At 34.5% G+C, this 17,582-nt stretch overlaps 1 protein-coding gene across 3 annotated transcripts in view; it reads right to left on the reverse strand.

The window, feature by feature from the left end:
- RPS6KC1 (ribosomal protein S6 kinase C1) overlaps positions 1–17,582 on the reverse strand; it is a 207,038-nt gene that overhangs the window by 65,789 nt on the left and 123,667 nt on the right. For all 3 annotated transcript variants that reach the window (XM_063114826.1, XM_063114827.1, XM_063114824.1), the window contains one exon: positions 15,067–15,159. In XM_063114826.1, the coding sequence (XP_062970896.1) occupies positions 15,067–15,159 (93 nt within the window). The remainder of the gene's footprint in view (positions 1–15,066; positions 15,160–17,582) is intronic.

The raw sequence follows: 17,582 nt of genomic DNA on the forward strand, positions 1-17,582 counted from the left end.
TGTGTCATCTTTCTTTTCACAGTTATCCTGGCTACAGGTTATTCAATTTTACTAATCTTTTCAAAGAACAGCTTTCTGCTTTGTTAATTTATGATTTCCTGTTTTCAATTCCATTGATTTCTGCTATCATTTTTATTATTTTCTTCTGCTTCCTTTGGATTTAATTTGCTCTTCTTTTTCTAGATTTCTATGGTAGAATCTTATGTTACTGATTTTAGATCTTTCTTCTTTTCTAACACATGCATTCAATACTATAAATTTCCTTCTAAGCACTACTTTCACTGCATCTCACAAATTTTGATGACTTGTATTTTCATTTTTATTTAGCAAAGTATTTTAAAATTTCTCTTGATATACCTTCTTTTACCCATGTATTATTTAGAAGTATGTTTAATCTCCAAGTATTCTGGAATTTTCTAGCTATCTTTCTACTATTATTTTTAGCTTAATGCCTTTGTGGTCTGAGGGCAAACACTGTCTGATTTCTATTATTTTTAATTTGTTTAGGTGTGTTTTATGGCCACAAATGTGGTCTATATTAATGAACGTTCCATGTAAACTTGAGAAGAATATTCTGCTGGTTTTGAATATATAATCTATAAATGTCAATTATATCCAGTTGGTTGATACTGTTAACAGTCATTACTGATTTTCTGCCTATGGGACATGTCCACTTCTGATAGAAGGATGTAAACGTAGAAAACTCCCACACTCATGTATACACTGTAGAACTTTGTTTTCCCTTTACAGCTCACCCTTAATGATTAACTAAGATTGTATCAAAAGCAGACATTCTGTCTCGTCTGATAAATTTCTCAGTGCACCCTGTCTTGTGAAGCAGGAAGCAGCTGTCCACCACACTTGAAGACATCTTACATCCTGTATACATCTCTCAGAGCATCCTGTTTCACCTGATTCATCTACCTATATAAACCCCAGCCATCAGTTGATCAGGGAGGCAGATGGGACTTTACCTTCTGTCTCCTGGTGGACGTCTTCCAAAATAAAAAGCCTTTTCTTTAAGTTTTGTCTTCTGAGTATGATTGGCGAGCAAGTATTACTGGTGAGTACAGCAGCAAGCACTCAGACCCACACACCACACAGGTCAGGGATTCCCCTGAGTCAGCCTCTCACATGTTGACTGATGGTCAAGGGGAATCCAAAGGGACTCGTTCATTACTAGGGATGCTGAAATTTCTAACTATATTAGTGAATTCATCTATTTCTCCTCGCAGTTCTTTTTTTCCTTTCATATTTTGATGCTGTTACTAGGTGTACACACATTAAGGATTGCTATGTCTTCTTGAAGAACTGATTCTTTTATCATTAAATGGTGTTCCTCTTTATCCCTCATAATTTGCCTTGTTCAAAAGTCTGCTCTGTCTGAAATTAATATAGCTACTCCCACATTCTTTTGATTAATGTTGAAATGGTATATCTCTCTCTATCCCTTTTTAATCCATATATCTTTATATTTAATGTGGGTTCTTTATACACAAAATATAGCTGGGTCTTGTTTTTTGATCCACTATGACAATCTCTGCCTTTTAATTGATGTATTTAGGTCATTGGTGCTTAAAGTGATTACTGATACAGCTGTATTAATATCAACCATATTTTTCACTTTATTGTTGCCATTATTCTTTTTTCCCATTTTTTTCTTCCATTCTTTTTCTACCATTTTAGTTTTAAATGAGCCTTTTACATGATTCCTTTTTTCTCCTTTCTTAGCATATCAATTACACTTTTTCTTTTTACTTTTCTTGGTAATTTCCCTAGAGTTTGCAATGTACATTTACAACCAATCAACTTTCAAATGATGCTATATGGCTTCATGAGTAGCACGAGTAATTTATAATAACAAAATAATCCTAATTCCTTCCTCCTATCCCTTGCGTCATTACTGCCATTCATTTTACTTCTGCATAAGCATATATAAGCATATAAATACATAAGCATAATCAAATACATTGATGATACCATTATTTTAAACAAACTGTTAAATCAATTGAGAAAAATTAAAATTTTTATTTGACCTTCACTTATTCTTTCTCCAACACTCTTTTTTTTTTCTTCATATAGATCTGAATTTCTGACCTAAATCATTTTTCTTCTCTCTGAAGAACTTCTTTTAACATTTTTTGCAAGGTAGGTCTACTGGTCACAAATTCCCTCAATTTTTGTTTGTCTGAGAAAGTCTTTTTTTCTCCTTCACTTCTGAAGGATAATTTCACAGGGTACAGAATAATATGTTGGTAGATTTTTTCTCCCTGAACACTTTAAATATTTCACTCCGCTCTCTTCTTGCTTGCATGGTCACCAAGGAGAAGTCAGATGAAATTCTTACTGTTGCTCGTCTATAGGTAAGGTACTCCCCACCCCACCCCACCCCCGACCACCACCTCCGCTTCTTTCCAGATTATCCCTTCACCTTTGATTTTTTTTATAGTTTGAAAATGATATGCCTAGGTATTGTTTTTCTGACATTTATCCTGCTTGGTCTTCTCTGAGGTTCCTGAATGTGTAGTTTGGTGTCCAACATTAATTCGGGGAAATTCTCAGTCATTACTGCTTCAAATATTGCTTCTGTTCCTGTCTCTTTCTTCTACTTCTGGTATACCCATTACACATGTAGTATATTCTGTAGTTGTCCCACAGTTCTTGGATAGTCTGTTCCATTTTTTCCTCCTTTTTCTCTTTCCTTTTCAGTTTTGAAGGTTTCTACTGACATATTCTAAAGTTCAGCTTCTTTCTTAGGCCATGTCCCATCTACTTGTGACCTAATCAAAGGTATCCATTATTTCTGTTAGAGCTTAATAGATCTCTAGCATTTCTTTTTGATTTTTTTTAGTTTCTCTCTCTCTCTACTTACATTGCCTATCTGTTCTTGTATGCTGTCTACTTTATCCATTAGAGCTCTTAGCATATTAGTCATAGTTGTTTTAAATTGCTAATGATAATTCCAACATTCTTGCCATATTTGCATCTGGTTCTGATGCTTGCTCTTTCTCTTTAAACTGTACTTTCACCTTTCAATATACCCTATAATTTTTTGTTGAAAGCCAGACTTTATATACTGGGCAAAAGGAACTCCAGTAAATAGGCCTTTAGAATTGTGGTGGTAAGTTGTCAAGGGAAGGGAAGCATTCTATAGTAATAATTACATCTTCATTGTTTAGTGTGCCCGTGGCCCTAGGCAATGAACTTCATAAGTGCTTCTCAGTTTTTCCTCAACTTTAGGTGGGACCAGATGGCTGGAGGAGGTTGGAGTTGTGTATTTCCGTTCCCCTGAATGGAAAGGTAGAGCCAGCTGGAGTTGGGTATTTCCCTTCCCCCAGGTTGGTTAGGCTCTGATAAAATCACAGTAGGTAAGGTTCAGGTAAAATCATTTCTCCTGAGGGCAGGTCTTGTTAAATAGAACAGAATGCTCTGATGAATTACAAAATAGCTACTTCTCCACACACACACACCCTCCCCCACCTCCAGAAGCCATAGGGAATTTTTCTCCAATATTCACTGTGAGAACCTAGTAGAAGTTCAGGAAGTAAAACTCCCTAAAGTGTATGGAACCCCCAACCCCCAGAGTTTTTAGCTCACAGTTTGTACACAGCTCTGGCAATTTGTCAATCACCCTTCACATTTTCCCACCCAGGTCAGTTTCCTCTAATCGTGGATTTCTACTCTGGTATGTTGTGATTCTCTGTATCTGCCTGTCCTGTCTCTCCAATTCTGGGGGCAGCAGTTTGTCCTGTGACCTCACTTCTCTGATGGATCAAAGAATTATTGATTTTTCAGTTTGTTCAGCTTTTTTCTTGCTGTTACAACAGAGTGGCAACTTCCAAGCTTCTTCCATGTTAGACTTAAAAACAAAATCTACTATATTGATTTTTAAATGTATTTTTAAGTATCTATAAACACAGATTTTCAGAATCAACACTCTTAGCAATATGGAACACACAAAACCATTGTGATGAGTACTTCAGTTTAAATATATTTACATGTATAGTAATGCTGGATATAATATACTGAAACTATGATTATTTTGTATTTACAGGTTCTAATTTGTGAATTGTCACTGTGTACTATTTTTATAATATACATTTAAACTATATAGTAAGAATATAGTACAAGATATTGTTTTCTTATATATGTGACTAAGTACTACATATTTACTATAATTTTCACAGTGGTAATTTCTTAAATGGTACAACAGAATAATATTAAATTCACCAGAAAAATATGGAACCATGCTGGATTAGCTCAATTTTGTTGTATTAAATAGTCGATAAATTATTGACTAATCCTTATTCAGTTTATCATTAGTTTCTTTTGTTTGTCTTTGTTCTTTATTACTGTAATCCTTCCATTCAGTGAACTATGGAAGAGAAATATAGATAAAATAGAGTGTAAGATACACAGGATAATACAAAAAGATATACCAATAAACAAACATGTTGTATGTTTTCTAACTTTTTATTTTAAAATAATTGTAGATTCACAGAAAATTGCAAAGATTGTACAGAAAGATCCCGTGTACTCTTCAATCAGTTTGCCCCAGTGGTTACATCTTACATATCTATAGTACACTATTATAACCAGAAAATTGACATTGGTACACTGGGTGTATATAGTTCTGTGCCATTTTATCCTAAGTGTACATTCATGTAACCATCAGCAAAATCAAAATACAGAACTGTTCTATCACCACAAAGCTCTCCCTTGTGCTATCACTTTACAGTCACATTCATCCTCCTCCTTCCTATGATCCCTAAACACTGGCATCCTTTAATCTGTTCTCCATTTCCATAATTTATCATTTTGAGAATGTTACATACAGAAGTCCCCCCTTATCCATGGAGGATACATTCTGAGACCCCCCCAGTGGATACCTGAAACCATGGATAGTACCAAATCCAATTGCCATCAATCAAAACATGTTTCTGTTCGTGTCTTCCACCTACAAACTGACTGCCTTTTCCATCTTAACGAAGCACTTACCATTTGCCATAATTTTGCAGTTTGAGGTGCAACAGCAAAACTAGCATGAATTTTTTCTTCTTCAAAATTTCATGGAGAATAGATTCACTCTTATTGTAGAGCTTTGCAACCTCAGAATATGATTTCTTTTTTTCTTATTAAGTCAAGAACTTTCACTTTTTCACTTAAAGGAAGCTCTTTCTAGCTTTTCTTTGGCATGTCCAAATTGCCAGCATCACTTCTCTTGCTTTAGGGTCATTGTTAAGTAAAATAAGGGTTAGTTGAACACAAGTATTGTGATACTGCAATAGTAGATCCCATAACCAAAATGGCTATTAAGTGACTAACAAGCCAGTAGCTTGTTACAGTGTGGACACACTGAACAAAACGATGATTCACGTCCCAGGCAGGACAGATTAAGATGGCATGAGATTTCATCACACTACACAGAGCAGCATGCAATTTAAAACTTACAAACTGTTTATTTCTGGGATTTTCCGTTTAATATTTTCAGATGCGGCTGATGTGGATAACTAAAACAGCAGAAAGCAAAACTGAAAATATGGGGGAAATACTGTAAATGGAATTATACAGTACATAACCATTTGAGACTGGCTTTTCACTCAGATTCATAATGCCCTTGAAATCCATCACAGTTGATGTGTATAGCAATAGTTCGTTCCTTTTTATTGCTGAGTAATAATTCATGCTATTGGTAAGCCACAGTTTAACTATTCACCTATCGTAAGATATTTTGGTTGTTTCCAGTTTGGGTCTATTACAAATAAAGTGTTCTAATAAGTGTATAGTGGTATCTCATTGTACTCTTATTTTACATTTTTCTAATGACTAGTGATGTAGAACATCTCTTCACATGCTTATTTCCCATTATTTGGTGAAATGCCTTTTCATATCTTTTGGTCACTTTCTAATTGGATTTTGTTTGGGCTTTTTCATTACTAGGTTTCAAGAGTTCTTTATATATTCTAGATGAGACTTTTGTCATACACATAGTTTGCAAATGATTCTTCCAGTCTTTAGCCTTTCTTTTCATCTTCTTAATGGGTCTTTAGCAAAGCGAAAGTTTTTAATCTTGATAAAGTCCAACTTATCAATTTCTCCTTTTATGGATCATGCTTTTGGTGTCATGTCTAAAACCATTATAAACCAAGGCCTAGGTCCTAAAAATTTTCTCCTGTTTACTTCTTAGAGTTATATAGTTTTATGTTTTACATTTAAATCTACAATCCATTTTGAATTAATTTTTGTATAAGATGTGAGGATTAGGTCAAGGTTTGTTTTGGTGCCATGGATACCCAACGGCTCCAGCAATGGTTTTGAAAAGAATATCCTTCCTACATTAAATTGCTCTGCACTTCTGTCAAATATCAGTTGGCCATACTTGTGCATTCTTTACTCTGTTCCATTGATCTGTTTCTCTACACCAATATCACACAGTCTTGATTACTGTAGCTATATAAGTTATGAAATCAAGCATAGTGACTGCATCATTATATTCTTTTTTAAAAACTTTTTTAACTATTCTAGTTCCTATACTTTCTGATATAAATTTTAGAATAATCTGATCTATACCTCCAAAAATCCTTACTGAGAATTTAATAGGAACTAAGTTTAAAACTGTGTATCAATTTGGGAAGAATTTACATTATCATTACATTGAGTCTTCTGAACATAAACATGTTTCTCTGATTATTTATATCTTTAATTTCTTTCATTAGTATTATGTAGTTTACAGCATAAAAGTCCTGTACATATTTCTTAGATTTACACCTAGTAATTCAATATTATTGGAACAATTATAAATGGCATTGTATTTTTAATTCCAGGCTTTATGTGTTCATTGTTAATTATAGAAGTATAACAGATTTTGTTTGCTCATGTTGTAACTTGCAACTTTGCTAAATTCACTTACTCTAGTTTTTCAATAGATCCCATGATTTTATATGTATTAACTATCATCATGTTATCTTCAAATAGGGACAAGTATTTCTCTTCCTTTCCAATCCAAATGCCTTTTATTTCCTTTTCTTTTCTTCCAGCACTGCCTAGAACTTTTGGTACTATGTTGAATAGAAGTGTTAAGAATCTTTCTTTTTCACCATCTTAGGGATAAAGCATTCTCTCCCTTTTTCTTTTGGTCAATCTTGCTAGAGGCTTGTCAATTTTATTCATTTGTGCAAAGAATCAGCTTTGCATTTCATTGATTTTTTTCCTATGGCTTTTATTTGCCATTTTATTGATTTCTGCTCTATCCAATTCCTTTTGCTTGCTGTGGGTTTATTTTGTTCTTTCTCTAGTTTCTTGAGTCAGGGGCTTAGATTATTCACACTTTTCCTTTTTTTCTGACATAAGCACTGTGCTATAAATTTCTCTCTTAGCACTGCTTTAGCTGTATCCCATAAATTTTGATACATTCTGCTTTTGTTTTTATTCAACCATATCCATTTTTTAAATTCCCTTTGAGACTTCCTCTTTCACCCATGGATTATTTAAAAGCATACTGTCTAGTTTCTAAGTATTTGGAGAGTTTCCTGTTATCTTTCTGTTAACTGATTAATAGTTTAAATTCAGGTAAATACACTGTATGATTTCAATTCTTTCAAATTTGTTGAGGTTTGGTTCTTGGCCCTGAAAATGGTCTATCGTGGTATATGTTCCATGGGCACTTGAAAAAAATATGTATTCTGTTGTTGGGCAAAGTGCTCTATAAACTTCAGTTATATCTTGTTGATTGATGGTATTGTTGAGTTCTTGCATATCTTTGCTGATATTCTAATTGTTCTATCAATTGTTAAGAGTTAGCGTGATGTCTCCAATCATAATTGTGAATTTGGGGCCGGCCCGGTGGCGCACTCGGGAGAGTGCAGTGCTTGGGAGCGCAGCGGCGCTCCCGCCGCGGGTTCGGATCCTATATAGGAACGGCCGGTGCGCTCACTGGCTGAGCACGGTGCGGGCGACACCAAGCCAAGGGTTGCGATCCCTTTACCGGTCACAAGAAGACAAAAAATAAAAATTAAAAAAAATAATTGTGAATTTGTTCATTTCTCCTTTCAGTTCTATCAGTCTTTGCTCCACATATTTTACAGTTCTGATATTTGGTGTATATGTATCAGTATTGCTATGTTTTCTTGGTAGATTGCATTTATTACTATATAATGTTCCTCTCTGTCCTGTAATTTTCTTTGCTCAGAAACATAATTTATCTAATGTTAATATAACCATTCCTGTTTTCTTTTGATTACTATTTACATGATATGTCATTTTCCATCCTTTTACTTTCAACCTATCTGTGTGATTATATCTGAAGTGAGTTTCCTGTAAACACCAGAGTTGGGTTACATTTTTGATCCACTCTTCCAATGTATTTTTTTAATTGGTATATTTAGATCATTTACATTTAATGTAATTAATGATGTGTTAGGGCTTAAGTTTGCATATTTTTTGGTTTTTGTTTGTTCTCTGGTTTTTTGTTTGTTTTCTTTTTCCTGCTTTATTGTGGGTTACTTGGACATACATAACTTATCACAGTCTACTGAGCCATCACTTTACCATTTAAAGCTAAGTATAGAAACCTTCCCTCCCTTTATGTCCCTTTACTTGCCCTCATTTATAATACATTTGTCTTAAATATGTTCTCTACATACATTTAGAACTACAACACACAGTATTATAAATTTTGCTTCAACCATAAAACATGATTTAGAAAATTGAGGAGACTAGTCTAAATACTCATATTCTACATTTTCTGTTCTTTCTTTCTTCCTAATGTTCCAAGATTCCTGCTTTTTATTTCCTTTCTATTTAGAGAACTTACTATAACTATCCTTTTAAAGTAGGCTTGCCAGCAACAAATTCTCTTTGTGTTTCTTCATCTGAGAATACCTTGATTTTCACTTTATTCTTGAAAGATATTTTCACAGGATATAAAATAACTAGGTTGATGGTTCTTTTCTTTCAGCACTTAAAAAATGTCACACAATGTCCTTTGGCTGTCATGGTTTCTAATGAAAAATTCACTGTCATTTAAATTGTTTTAGCCTTCAGGTAAAGCATCATTCCTCTCATATTGCTTTCAAAACCTTGTCTTTAGTATTTAGAAGTTTGACTCTGACATGCCTTGCCATGGATTTATTTGGATATATCTTGTTTGGTGTTCACTCAGTGATGGAGTTTGGATGTATTGTCCTCCCAGAACTCATGGAAATCTGATCCTCAGTGTGACAGCTTGAGTCATGGAGGTGGATCCCTCATGAATGGATTAGTGCTCTCCCTAGGTGGAGGGAGTAATGAGTGAGTTCTCACTCTATTAGTTCCTACAAGAGCTGGTTGTTTAAAAGACCCTGGCACTTCCTCTCTCTCTCTTGCTTCCTTTCACCATGTGATCTGCTTGTACCTGCCAGCTGCCTACTGCTTTCCGCCATGAGAAGCAGCAGCCTGAGGCCCATGTCAGATGCAGCTGTCCTGGAATCATAAACCAAATAAACCTCAGTTCTTTATAATTTACCCAGTCTCGGGTATTGTTATAGCCACACAAAACGAACTAATACACTCAGCTTCTTGACTTTGTAGGTTTATGTCTAGCCATTATTTCTTCAAATACTTTTCACCCCCACACTTTTTCTCCTCTTTATCTGTAAGCCCAGTGATATAATTGTTAGCTCTTTTGATTTAGTCTCACAGTTTCCTCAGTCTCTGTTCATTTTTTCTTTCCAGTCTATTTTCTCTCTATTCCAATTACATAATTTCTCTAATTCTATCTTCAAGGTCACTAACTCTTTCCTCTGTCCCATCTGTTCTGGTGTTGAGCCCACTGAGTTATCCCCCCCCCCATTCTCTAAAATTAGTATCTGCTTTTTCTTTATATCTTCTATTTCTTTCCTGATACTTTTTCTTTTTTCATTTGTTTCACATGTGTTCATAATCGCTCACTGAAGCGTTTTTATGATGGCTATTTAAAAATCCTTCTCAGATAATCCTAACATCTCTGTCATTTCAGTGTTGGTATCCATTGACTGTCATTTCTCATTCAAGTTGAGATCTTCCTGGTTCTTATATAAGTGATTTTCCATAGAAACCTAAACATTTTGAGTATTATTAAGACTCAGGATCTTATTTAAATCTTCTATTTTAGCAGTCCTCCCAATATCACTCTGATGGGGAAAAGGAACAGTTACTCCCAGGTAGGGGTGGAAGTGCAGGTTTCCCATTCAGCCTTCACCGATATCTGGAGGAGGAAAGTAGGACTCCTGGTTACCACTTGGTAAAAGTAGGAGTTCAGACCTCCACTGATACAACTCTGGCTGGGAAGGACAGGAGTGCCTTGTTATTGTACCTCATGTGACCACCCTGATACCAAGTGGGGGTGGCTTCATTTTCACTGGGCAGTGTCCAAAGTCCTGACTCTCTACTAGGCCTCCTCTGACACTACCCTAGAAGGGGGATGGGGCACCTTGTTACAGCCTGGCAGGGAAGGAAGTCTAGACATCCCACTTAGCCTTTGGTAGTGGGAGTGGAAGAAGCAGTAGAGCAATAGTTTTTCTATGGTGATTGTCTGGAATAGAGCAATTATTGTCTAAAAGTCTTACTAAGCACTTTCCTAGTCCTTTAGCTAAAAAGAGTTGGTTTTTGTTAGGTTTTTTGTTTGTTTGTTTGTTTGTTTTGGTCTCTACCTGTTGGCTCTTCCAACTGCCCGTTTCTCTAACATCCAGTCTAGGATATATGAGGCAAAAAGAAAACCCAGAGAAATCATCACCATGTAGTTCTTTGGGTCCCAGGGTCACTAGCCAGTCTTCCTTCTTCTCTCTGCTTTTCAGTCCTCTTCAGTTTGTTTTATAGATAGTGCCCAAAGTTTGTAATTGTACTTAGCAGAAAGGATAGGCAAAAGTACCTCTATTTCTCCAGCAGGAAAAGTCCAACATGCTGTAATGTGATATCATTAAAGACACTAGGTAATATTCTGTCACTCTGTTTAGATAAAGTACAAGTAGGAATCCTTTGGGGTTAAACCAGTTCAACCCAAAGTTCCCTCAATGTGCAAATACCCAAGTATTGATGCTTCTGTGTTCCCAGTGAGGACAGTTTTTCCATATATCATCAAAGAGAATATTACTTGGGCTTCTTTAAAAAAAAAAGTACCAACCTTTCAACATCTACTCAGTTTGAACAATCTCCAGATTTTCTCAATCATATTTTAGCTACAAAATAGAAATTCCTACATTTTTCTAATGGCAAGTCAACCTAAAAATTCTTCCTGGCAAGTATAAGATAAAGTTGGGAAGCTATCTTAATTACAAAATGCAAAAGCACTTGACCTAATAAACAGTGACAGGTTTACAAAGTATATGGCATCTCTTACAACAATGACTTGCAAAGTATCCTTAGAAACAACTTAATTGTTTTCCACAAAATGGCAATGAATTTGGGCAATCCAGCCATACAATATTCTCTGGTCTTCCTTGTGAACCCCATACACATACCCACACACAGGATGACTCTCTGGCTACACACAAACCAGAAGAGTTAACTGGCAATGAGGGAATCACATCTTGGTATTAATATGCTCGTGTTCAAGTAAGTATTCCCCCTAGCTTTTTTTTTTTTTTTTCCCTGACTCACAGGAAGTTGTAAAAATAGTACAAAGAATCCCATGAACCTTTCACTCAGCTTCTCCCAATGGAGATATCTTTTTTTTTCCTTTGGTGGCTGGCCAGTTCAGGGATCTGAACCCTTGATGTTGGTGTTATAATACTGCACTCTAACCAACTGAGCTAACCAGCCAGCCCAACATTTTATATAGCTATAATACAATATCAAAACCAGGAAACTGACACTGGTACATTATTGATTACTAGTCTATGGGCTCCTTTACCCATTTTATAAATAAGTTATATAATAGTGAACTTTCTTAGCAAGTCTCCCAGCATTTGGGCATGCTACTACCAGTCAAACTACCAATCCAGACTTCTAACTCAATTGCAAATTACCTATATGTAAACAATCCTTATACACATACAAACATACATACACACCATATAGTCATCCCACACATACAAAGCACAAGCGATTGCACCCACATATGCAAAAACTTGTATGATAATAACAGTAATCCAGCCTCTTCATCCCACCCTAGTTTTTCTAATTTCTTTCACCTGCTATTGCTACATGAAGACTATGTGTAAATAAATCTGGAGGCTTAAAGAAATCTTTAGAAGTTATCTAATGTAAAAACCCATCCAAAGCTTGAGTTCCCTCTACAACATCCCCACAAATGATTGATTCTTTAGACTTTACTTGAATAACTCTGATGACAAGAAACTCATAAGACGTAAAGGAATCCAGTCTGCCTTTGGTCAATATACCAAATCTTGAAAGGTATTTCTAATCATGAGCGGAAATTTGTTTCTCTGAAACTTGCACTCATTTGGTTCTAATTTATCCTGTGGGGATTTTAAACAAGCAAGTCTCACTCCTACTACCTTCCTCCCAAGGAACCCAGACATTCTGGTTTGCCTGAGATAATCCTAGTTTGTACATATTGTTCTGGCATAATAAATATCTCCTTTCACACTCAAGATTTGAACAAAACATTATATAGTTCCTCTATGTGGGACAGTCCTCAAATATTTGAATAACCACACGTGTTTTTATCAGGCTAAACATCCTCTTGTTTTCCAGCTGTTCTTCATATGACATGATTTTGAGGGCCTTCACTAACCTGACCATTCAAGTGTCTGAACACACACCAGCTTATTTATATTCCAAGAGCCCTAAAACATAAATTCTTTATTGCATATCTATGTTAATGAGGATTTTATAATCCCAACTAAAGAAGAGAAAGTAATTTACTTTGCTTTGAATACTAGACCAACATACAGCTAACACACCTCATACAATGGTACTAGGTAGCAGTCCCACATTATACCAGTAGGTGTCACTCTCTATATATTTTAAATTACTTAAGTTTCATTCATCAATTCAACAAATATTTATTGAGCATTCACTATGTGCCAGAAATGATTCTAGGTACTGAGAATATAGTGGTGAAAAAGAAAGATACAATTTTGTTCTTGTGGAGCTTACAATCTAGATATTAATGAACAAATCTGCTTTATTTATTTTCTGTATAAAAGTTTAGAAAATCCTATTCCTAATACAGTTCAATTCAGAACTGTATTTCAGAACACTCAAAATAATTCATAAAGAACAAATAATATATGAAACAGAATCAGAGAAACTGTGTTTTGTAGAAGCTCTATTCATGTATCCTGTGTATTTTCCAGCCTTTTGAATTTATTTCTTGTCCAAACAAAACAAACAAAAAAAAAATGTAGGTATTCTTCAGTATAACAGAAAGGAATTTTTCTTAAAAAAACAACTCAAGTTTTTAAAAATCTACCTACTCATGTTTTTACAAGTAGAGACTATGTTATAAATATTAAAAGATTATTTGCAAAGCTTATTAACTCTCTTTAAAATACATATTTCCTTAACTCTACTTAGAAAAATTAAATGTCACCTTTTAAACACAAAACACACTTCCCAGGTTAGCAAAGTAAAAACAGTAATGAATTATGCTTCAGTACAGAACTTAGGAATTCCTCCACTACCAAAAGTCCTTGTTTGGACAAATCTGAGGACTTTAAGGTGACTTAGTCATGTTTACAGCACAGCAATGAAAGGTCATACATTGTCAAAAGAAACAGATCTAAGAGAAGGAGCAGACACTGTACATCAAGAAGGTATACGTGCCTGCACAGAAATCCAAGAAGCAGGAACCACTCAATTACTATTTTGTTTCCATCTACTCTCAAACAGAATGTTCGCCAAACTGAAAAAGCTACAGAAAAAATGGTTAAGGACGTATTTCAGGCTCCTTAAAAAACAAACAAAAAAATCCTATTATTTAGAATTTTTTAAGTTCAAAATTTGGTTATATGAATCTGAGAAAAATGATGCTTGTAAGAATTTAATAAGACACTGACAGCTTCACAAAATATACAACTTAATGTTCCCTATAAATGCCTCAAACTATTAATTACTGTCTAAATTACTTGAGATATACTACAGCTTGTTCAATTTTAGCATGGAATCACATACACAGAACACAAGAAGTACTCAAATAACAATTAAGTTACAAATTATCACTAAGGTGCTTCATAAAAGATGGTTAATGATGAAAAAGATCTAAATTAAATTATACTTAATATTAAATAAGGCATTTTCTTTTACTTTTGAATGGTAAAGTGATTGTTCAGCAAATATATTTAAAACATGTTTTATTGTCTATTGTTTTTAAATTATACTCATAAGCTATCTGACAAGCCTAGTATGTTAATATATGGCATATCTGACATGTCACCAAATTTACATGTACTTAATGGCAGATATTGTTGTTAGCTTAGTATTTTTATTCCAAAAGTAAAAGTGTATATGTGTGTGTAGGGAGTGAAGGGCTTAGTGTATTGAAAAAAGCACAGCTTCTGGAGTCAAAAAAATTAAGGTTTGAATCTCAGTGCTACCCTAAATTAGCTATGTGACTTCTCAACAAATTACTTAACCTGTCCTAAATATTGTTTTCCCTCCAAGATGCAAAAAATAAGATTGTGAGAAGGATTAAGTAAATTGTTTTATATAAAATGCCTAATATAGGGTCTGACACATAGTAGGTGCTCAATAAATGGTAGTAATTAGAAAAATGCCGCTTTTCTTCTTGACCATTGGAATGAATATATCAATTAATGTTGAACAACTCTGACTCACAGGTTTTACTCACATAAAGTGCATCTTCACACTGCTATAACACTTTTATAAAGCCAAACCCCTTACTCAACCGAATGCCAACAAATAAATATACACCTTCTCCTTCAGCTCAAATATATTTTGCATGACCTTACATGAATTGCTTAGATAAAAGCTTTTTCTTTTCTGCTTTTGTTATTTTAAAGTACAGATGCATTCAAGTCATTTTCTCCTTTTGTTTCAGATCCTTAAGATCCAAAGCTTCAAAGACAAAATGTCAGCATGCAGTCAATTTATGACTGAACTCTAGAAGAGACACTGAAGAATTACCTTGTCAATCACCCCAAGGACTCTGAAGGCCTTCAGCTCCTCGGCAGGGCTCCTTAGGTTCCAAGGGGGCCTTGAACTTAGTGATCCTGGAGGCTAATGGAAGATATCAAAGATTACACATCAATCAGGGAGGTACTTGAAGGAAGGCTGCCTGCTGAAGCAAATGCCAGGCCAAAAGGAAACGAAATTTATCATAAATCAGAGAATGGAAAGATAAAAGGAGAAAGTTTCTGTTTGTCTGTAACGTAAAATAAAAAAAAATAAAAAATAAAGAAAATCAAAAAGAAAAAGCAAGAAAAAGTTGCAAGTAAATAAATCATAACATTGAAAACAAAATTTTAAAAAGAAAAATTAATGAGCTGATACAGTTTCTAGAGAGATAATTCAACTCAGAATTGTACAGCTATCATAAAGCTTCCTAACAAACGGATAAGTGGGCCAACTCTCAGTCACAGTTTATATTTACCCATACACAGCTCAAGAATAATTTAGAAGGGAGGGAATTGAAAAACAATGCAATAATGCATAAACTTGGGAGGAAAGATACACATGCCATTCTCTCTCATCATGAAATATATGTGTTTTAAAAGGGACTGGCAAATTCAAGTCCAACCAGAAAAATTACCAATAATGGTGAAAAATTAAGAAACTCATTATATAATCAATAGAATCAATAAAATATTTAAACATCTGTGATATGGAGAACAGTCTGTTAGCTACAAAAAAGAACAAAACAAAAAAGATTAGTGAATATAGGAAGGAAAATTTCACTACCAAACACAATTAGAAAATATTCCTACTTCTATATATTGGTTTCAGTTTCTCTCTATCAACAAAATAAGTCATTAGATTAGATACTCTAAGGACACCTCCTTTCGGCATTTACAACCAGAAAGTACTGCTATATTAATCCTTATATTAAATTAGTGATGCTGTAAAGGATGACAGGAGATACAAAGCCTTATTATATAAGGGGACTAATAAAATGTTCATGGAAAAATTCATATTATCTTTCAATTCTATTTTTCCTAGACCTTTCTGAAGTACTCGTGTATACTCAGAGCAAATCTTACTGTTATCAAAAATACCCTGATTAACTAAACTTCAGGTGAGAGAATTACCAAGACACTATTTTTGATACTTCAAATCCCTGTGCATACCGACCTCACCAGACAGAGAGCTCTATGGGAATAGGAAATGTGCTTTATCTGTCTTTATATTCACAGTGCCTAGCATGCTGCTAGTGTTTTAGTGAGTTGGAAGGAATGAGGGACAGCAGAAATGAGAAGAAAGGAGAGAAGGGAGACTATGGAGGAAGACTGCCTAGATAAATTTGGTGTCTTTTATAACAGGGAAAACTACCATTTGTGAAATTTTCTAAAAGTAGCAATTCTAACTGCTTTCTTTCTTTTTTTTTTTTAGGTTTAGCAAGAAAATTCTAATAAAAAAAGAGAGAACTTTTTATTTTATAAAGACACTTGAGAAAGTTGGTGATAGTGGCAATTGAACTGGATAATGATAATCTTTAGCACGTTATTTATTTATACATCTTGGATATGTTTCCAAAAATGCTTATTTAATATCTCACTTCATGAGGTACTGAGCTAGATGCAATGAAAAACAAGCACATCTCTTCCTGCCCTAAAAGCTTAAAATCTAAGGGGGATTTTTAAGGATATAAAGACATTTAGCAAGGTATTTTAATGTTATATATGTAAATAGACATATAACAGAAATGGTCTCATCTATCTTTATTTATATTGCATGATTTCATCTTTATTCCTCGCCCTACCCCAAGTGTTGTATTTACAAGAGGTTATTATTATAATCCCATTTTTCAGATGAATAGAGGGAAGCTCAGAATGGAGGAGCGTCTGACTGTGGCCACAAAAAAAAAGATAGTGGAAGATCCTAGACCAGAACCCCAACTCCTTACTCTAATGCTTGTAGTTTTTCTACACAACACATTCTGATAATTAAAATTCATCTCCTTCACTGTGTTATCAAGAAAGAGTAAGAAATGCTTGTGATTCTGGCAAAGGGAATGTCAGGGAAAGTTATAGGGGGAAAAATACTTTAAAAATTTTATCCATTGCATTTGTCTTTGAAAATATGGGAAAATGCCTCCAACAATCCTATTTACTATTTATGTCTTCTTATTCACTGATGTCATTGGATCTTTCAGTTCCCAAAAAAAAGGTATTGGTTCACTTCAATAACAAAGAAAGGTACTGGTTCATTTCAATAGCAAAGAAAGTGAACTACAAAATCTCTACTACACCTTTCAACGATAGTTACTGTATACCCACTATGTGCATAACTGAAAAGGACATAAATCAAAGAGCACAGTACCTAACCTCAAGAAGTTCGCACTTTATTTGAGGAGATAAGCCAAATACATAAAAAGCCAAATACATGAAATACAATAAAATATTCTCTTAAAAACATAGGACAATAGAGATAAGTCAATTGTCTGGTGTATGATAAACTACGTTCTCAGAAAGAAGTGGGACTAA

The sequence above is a fragment of the Cynocephalus volans genome, chromosome 11, assembly GCF_027409185.1.
Source record: "Cynocephalus volans isolate mCynVol1 chromosome 11, mCynVol1.pri, whole genome shotgun sequence".
Taxonomy (NCBI): Eukaryota; Metazoa; Chordata; class Mammalia; order Dermoptera; family Cynocephalidae; genus Cynocephalus; species Cynocephalus volans.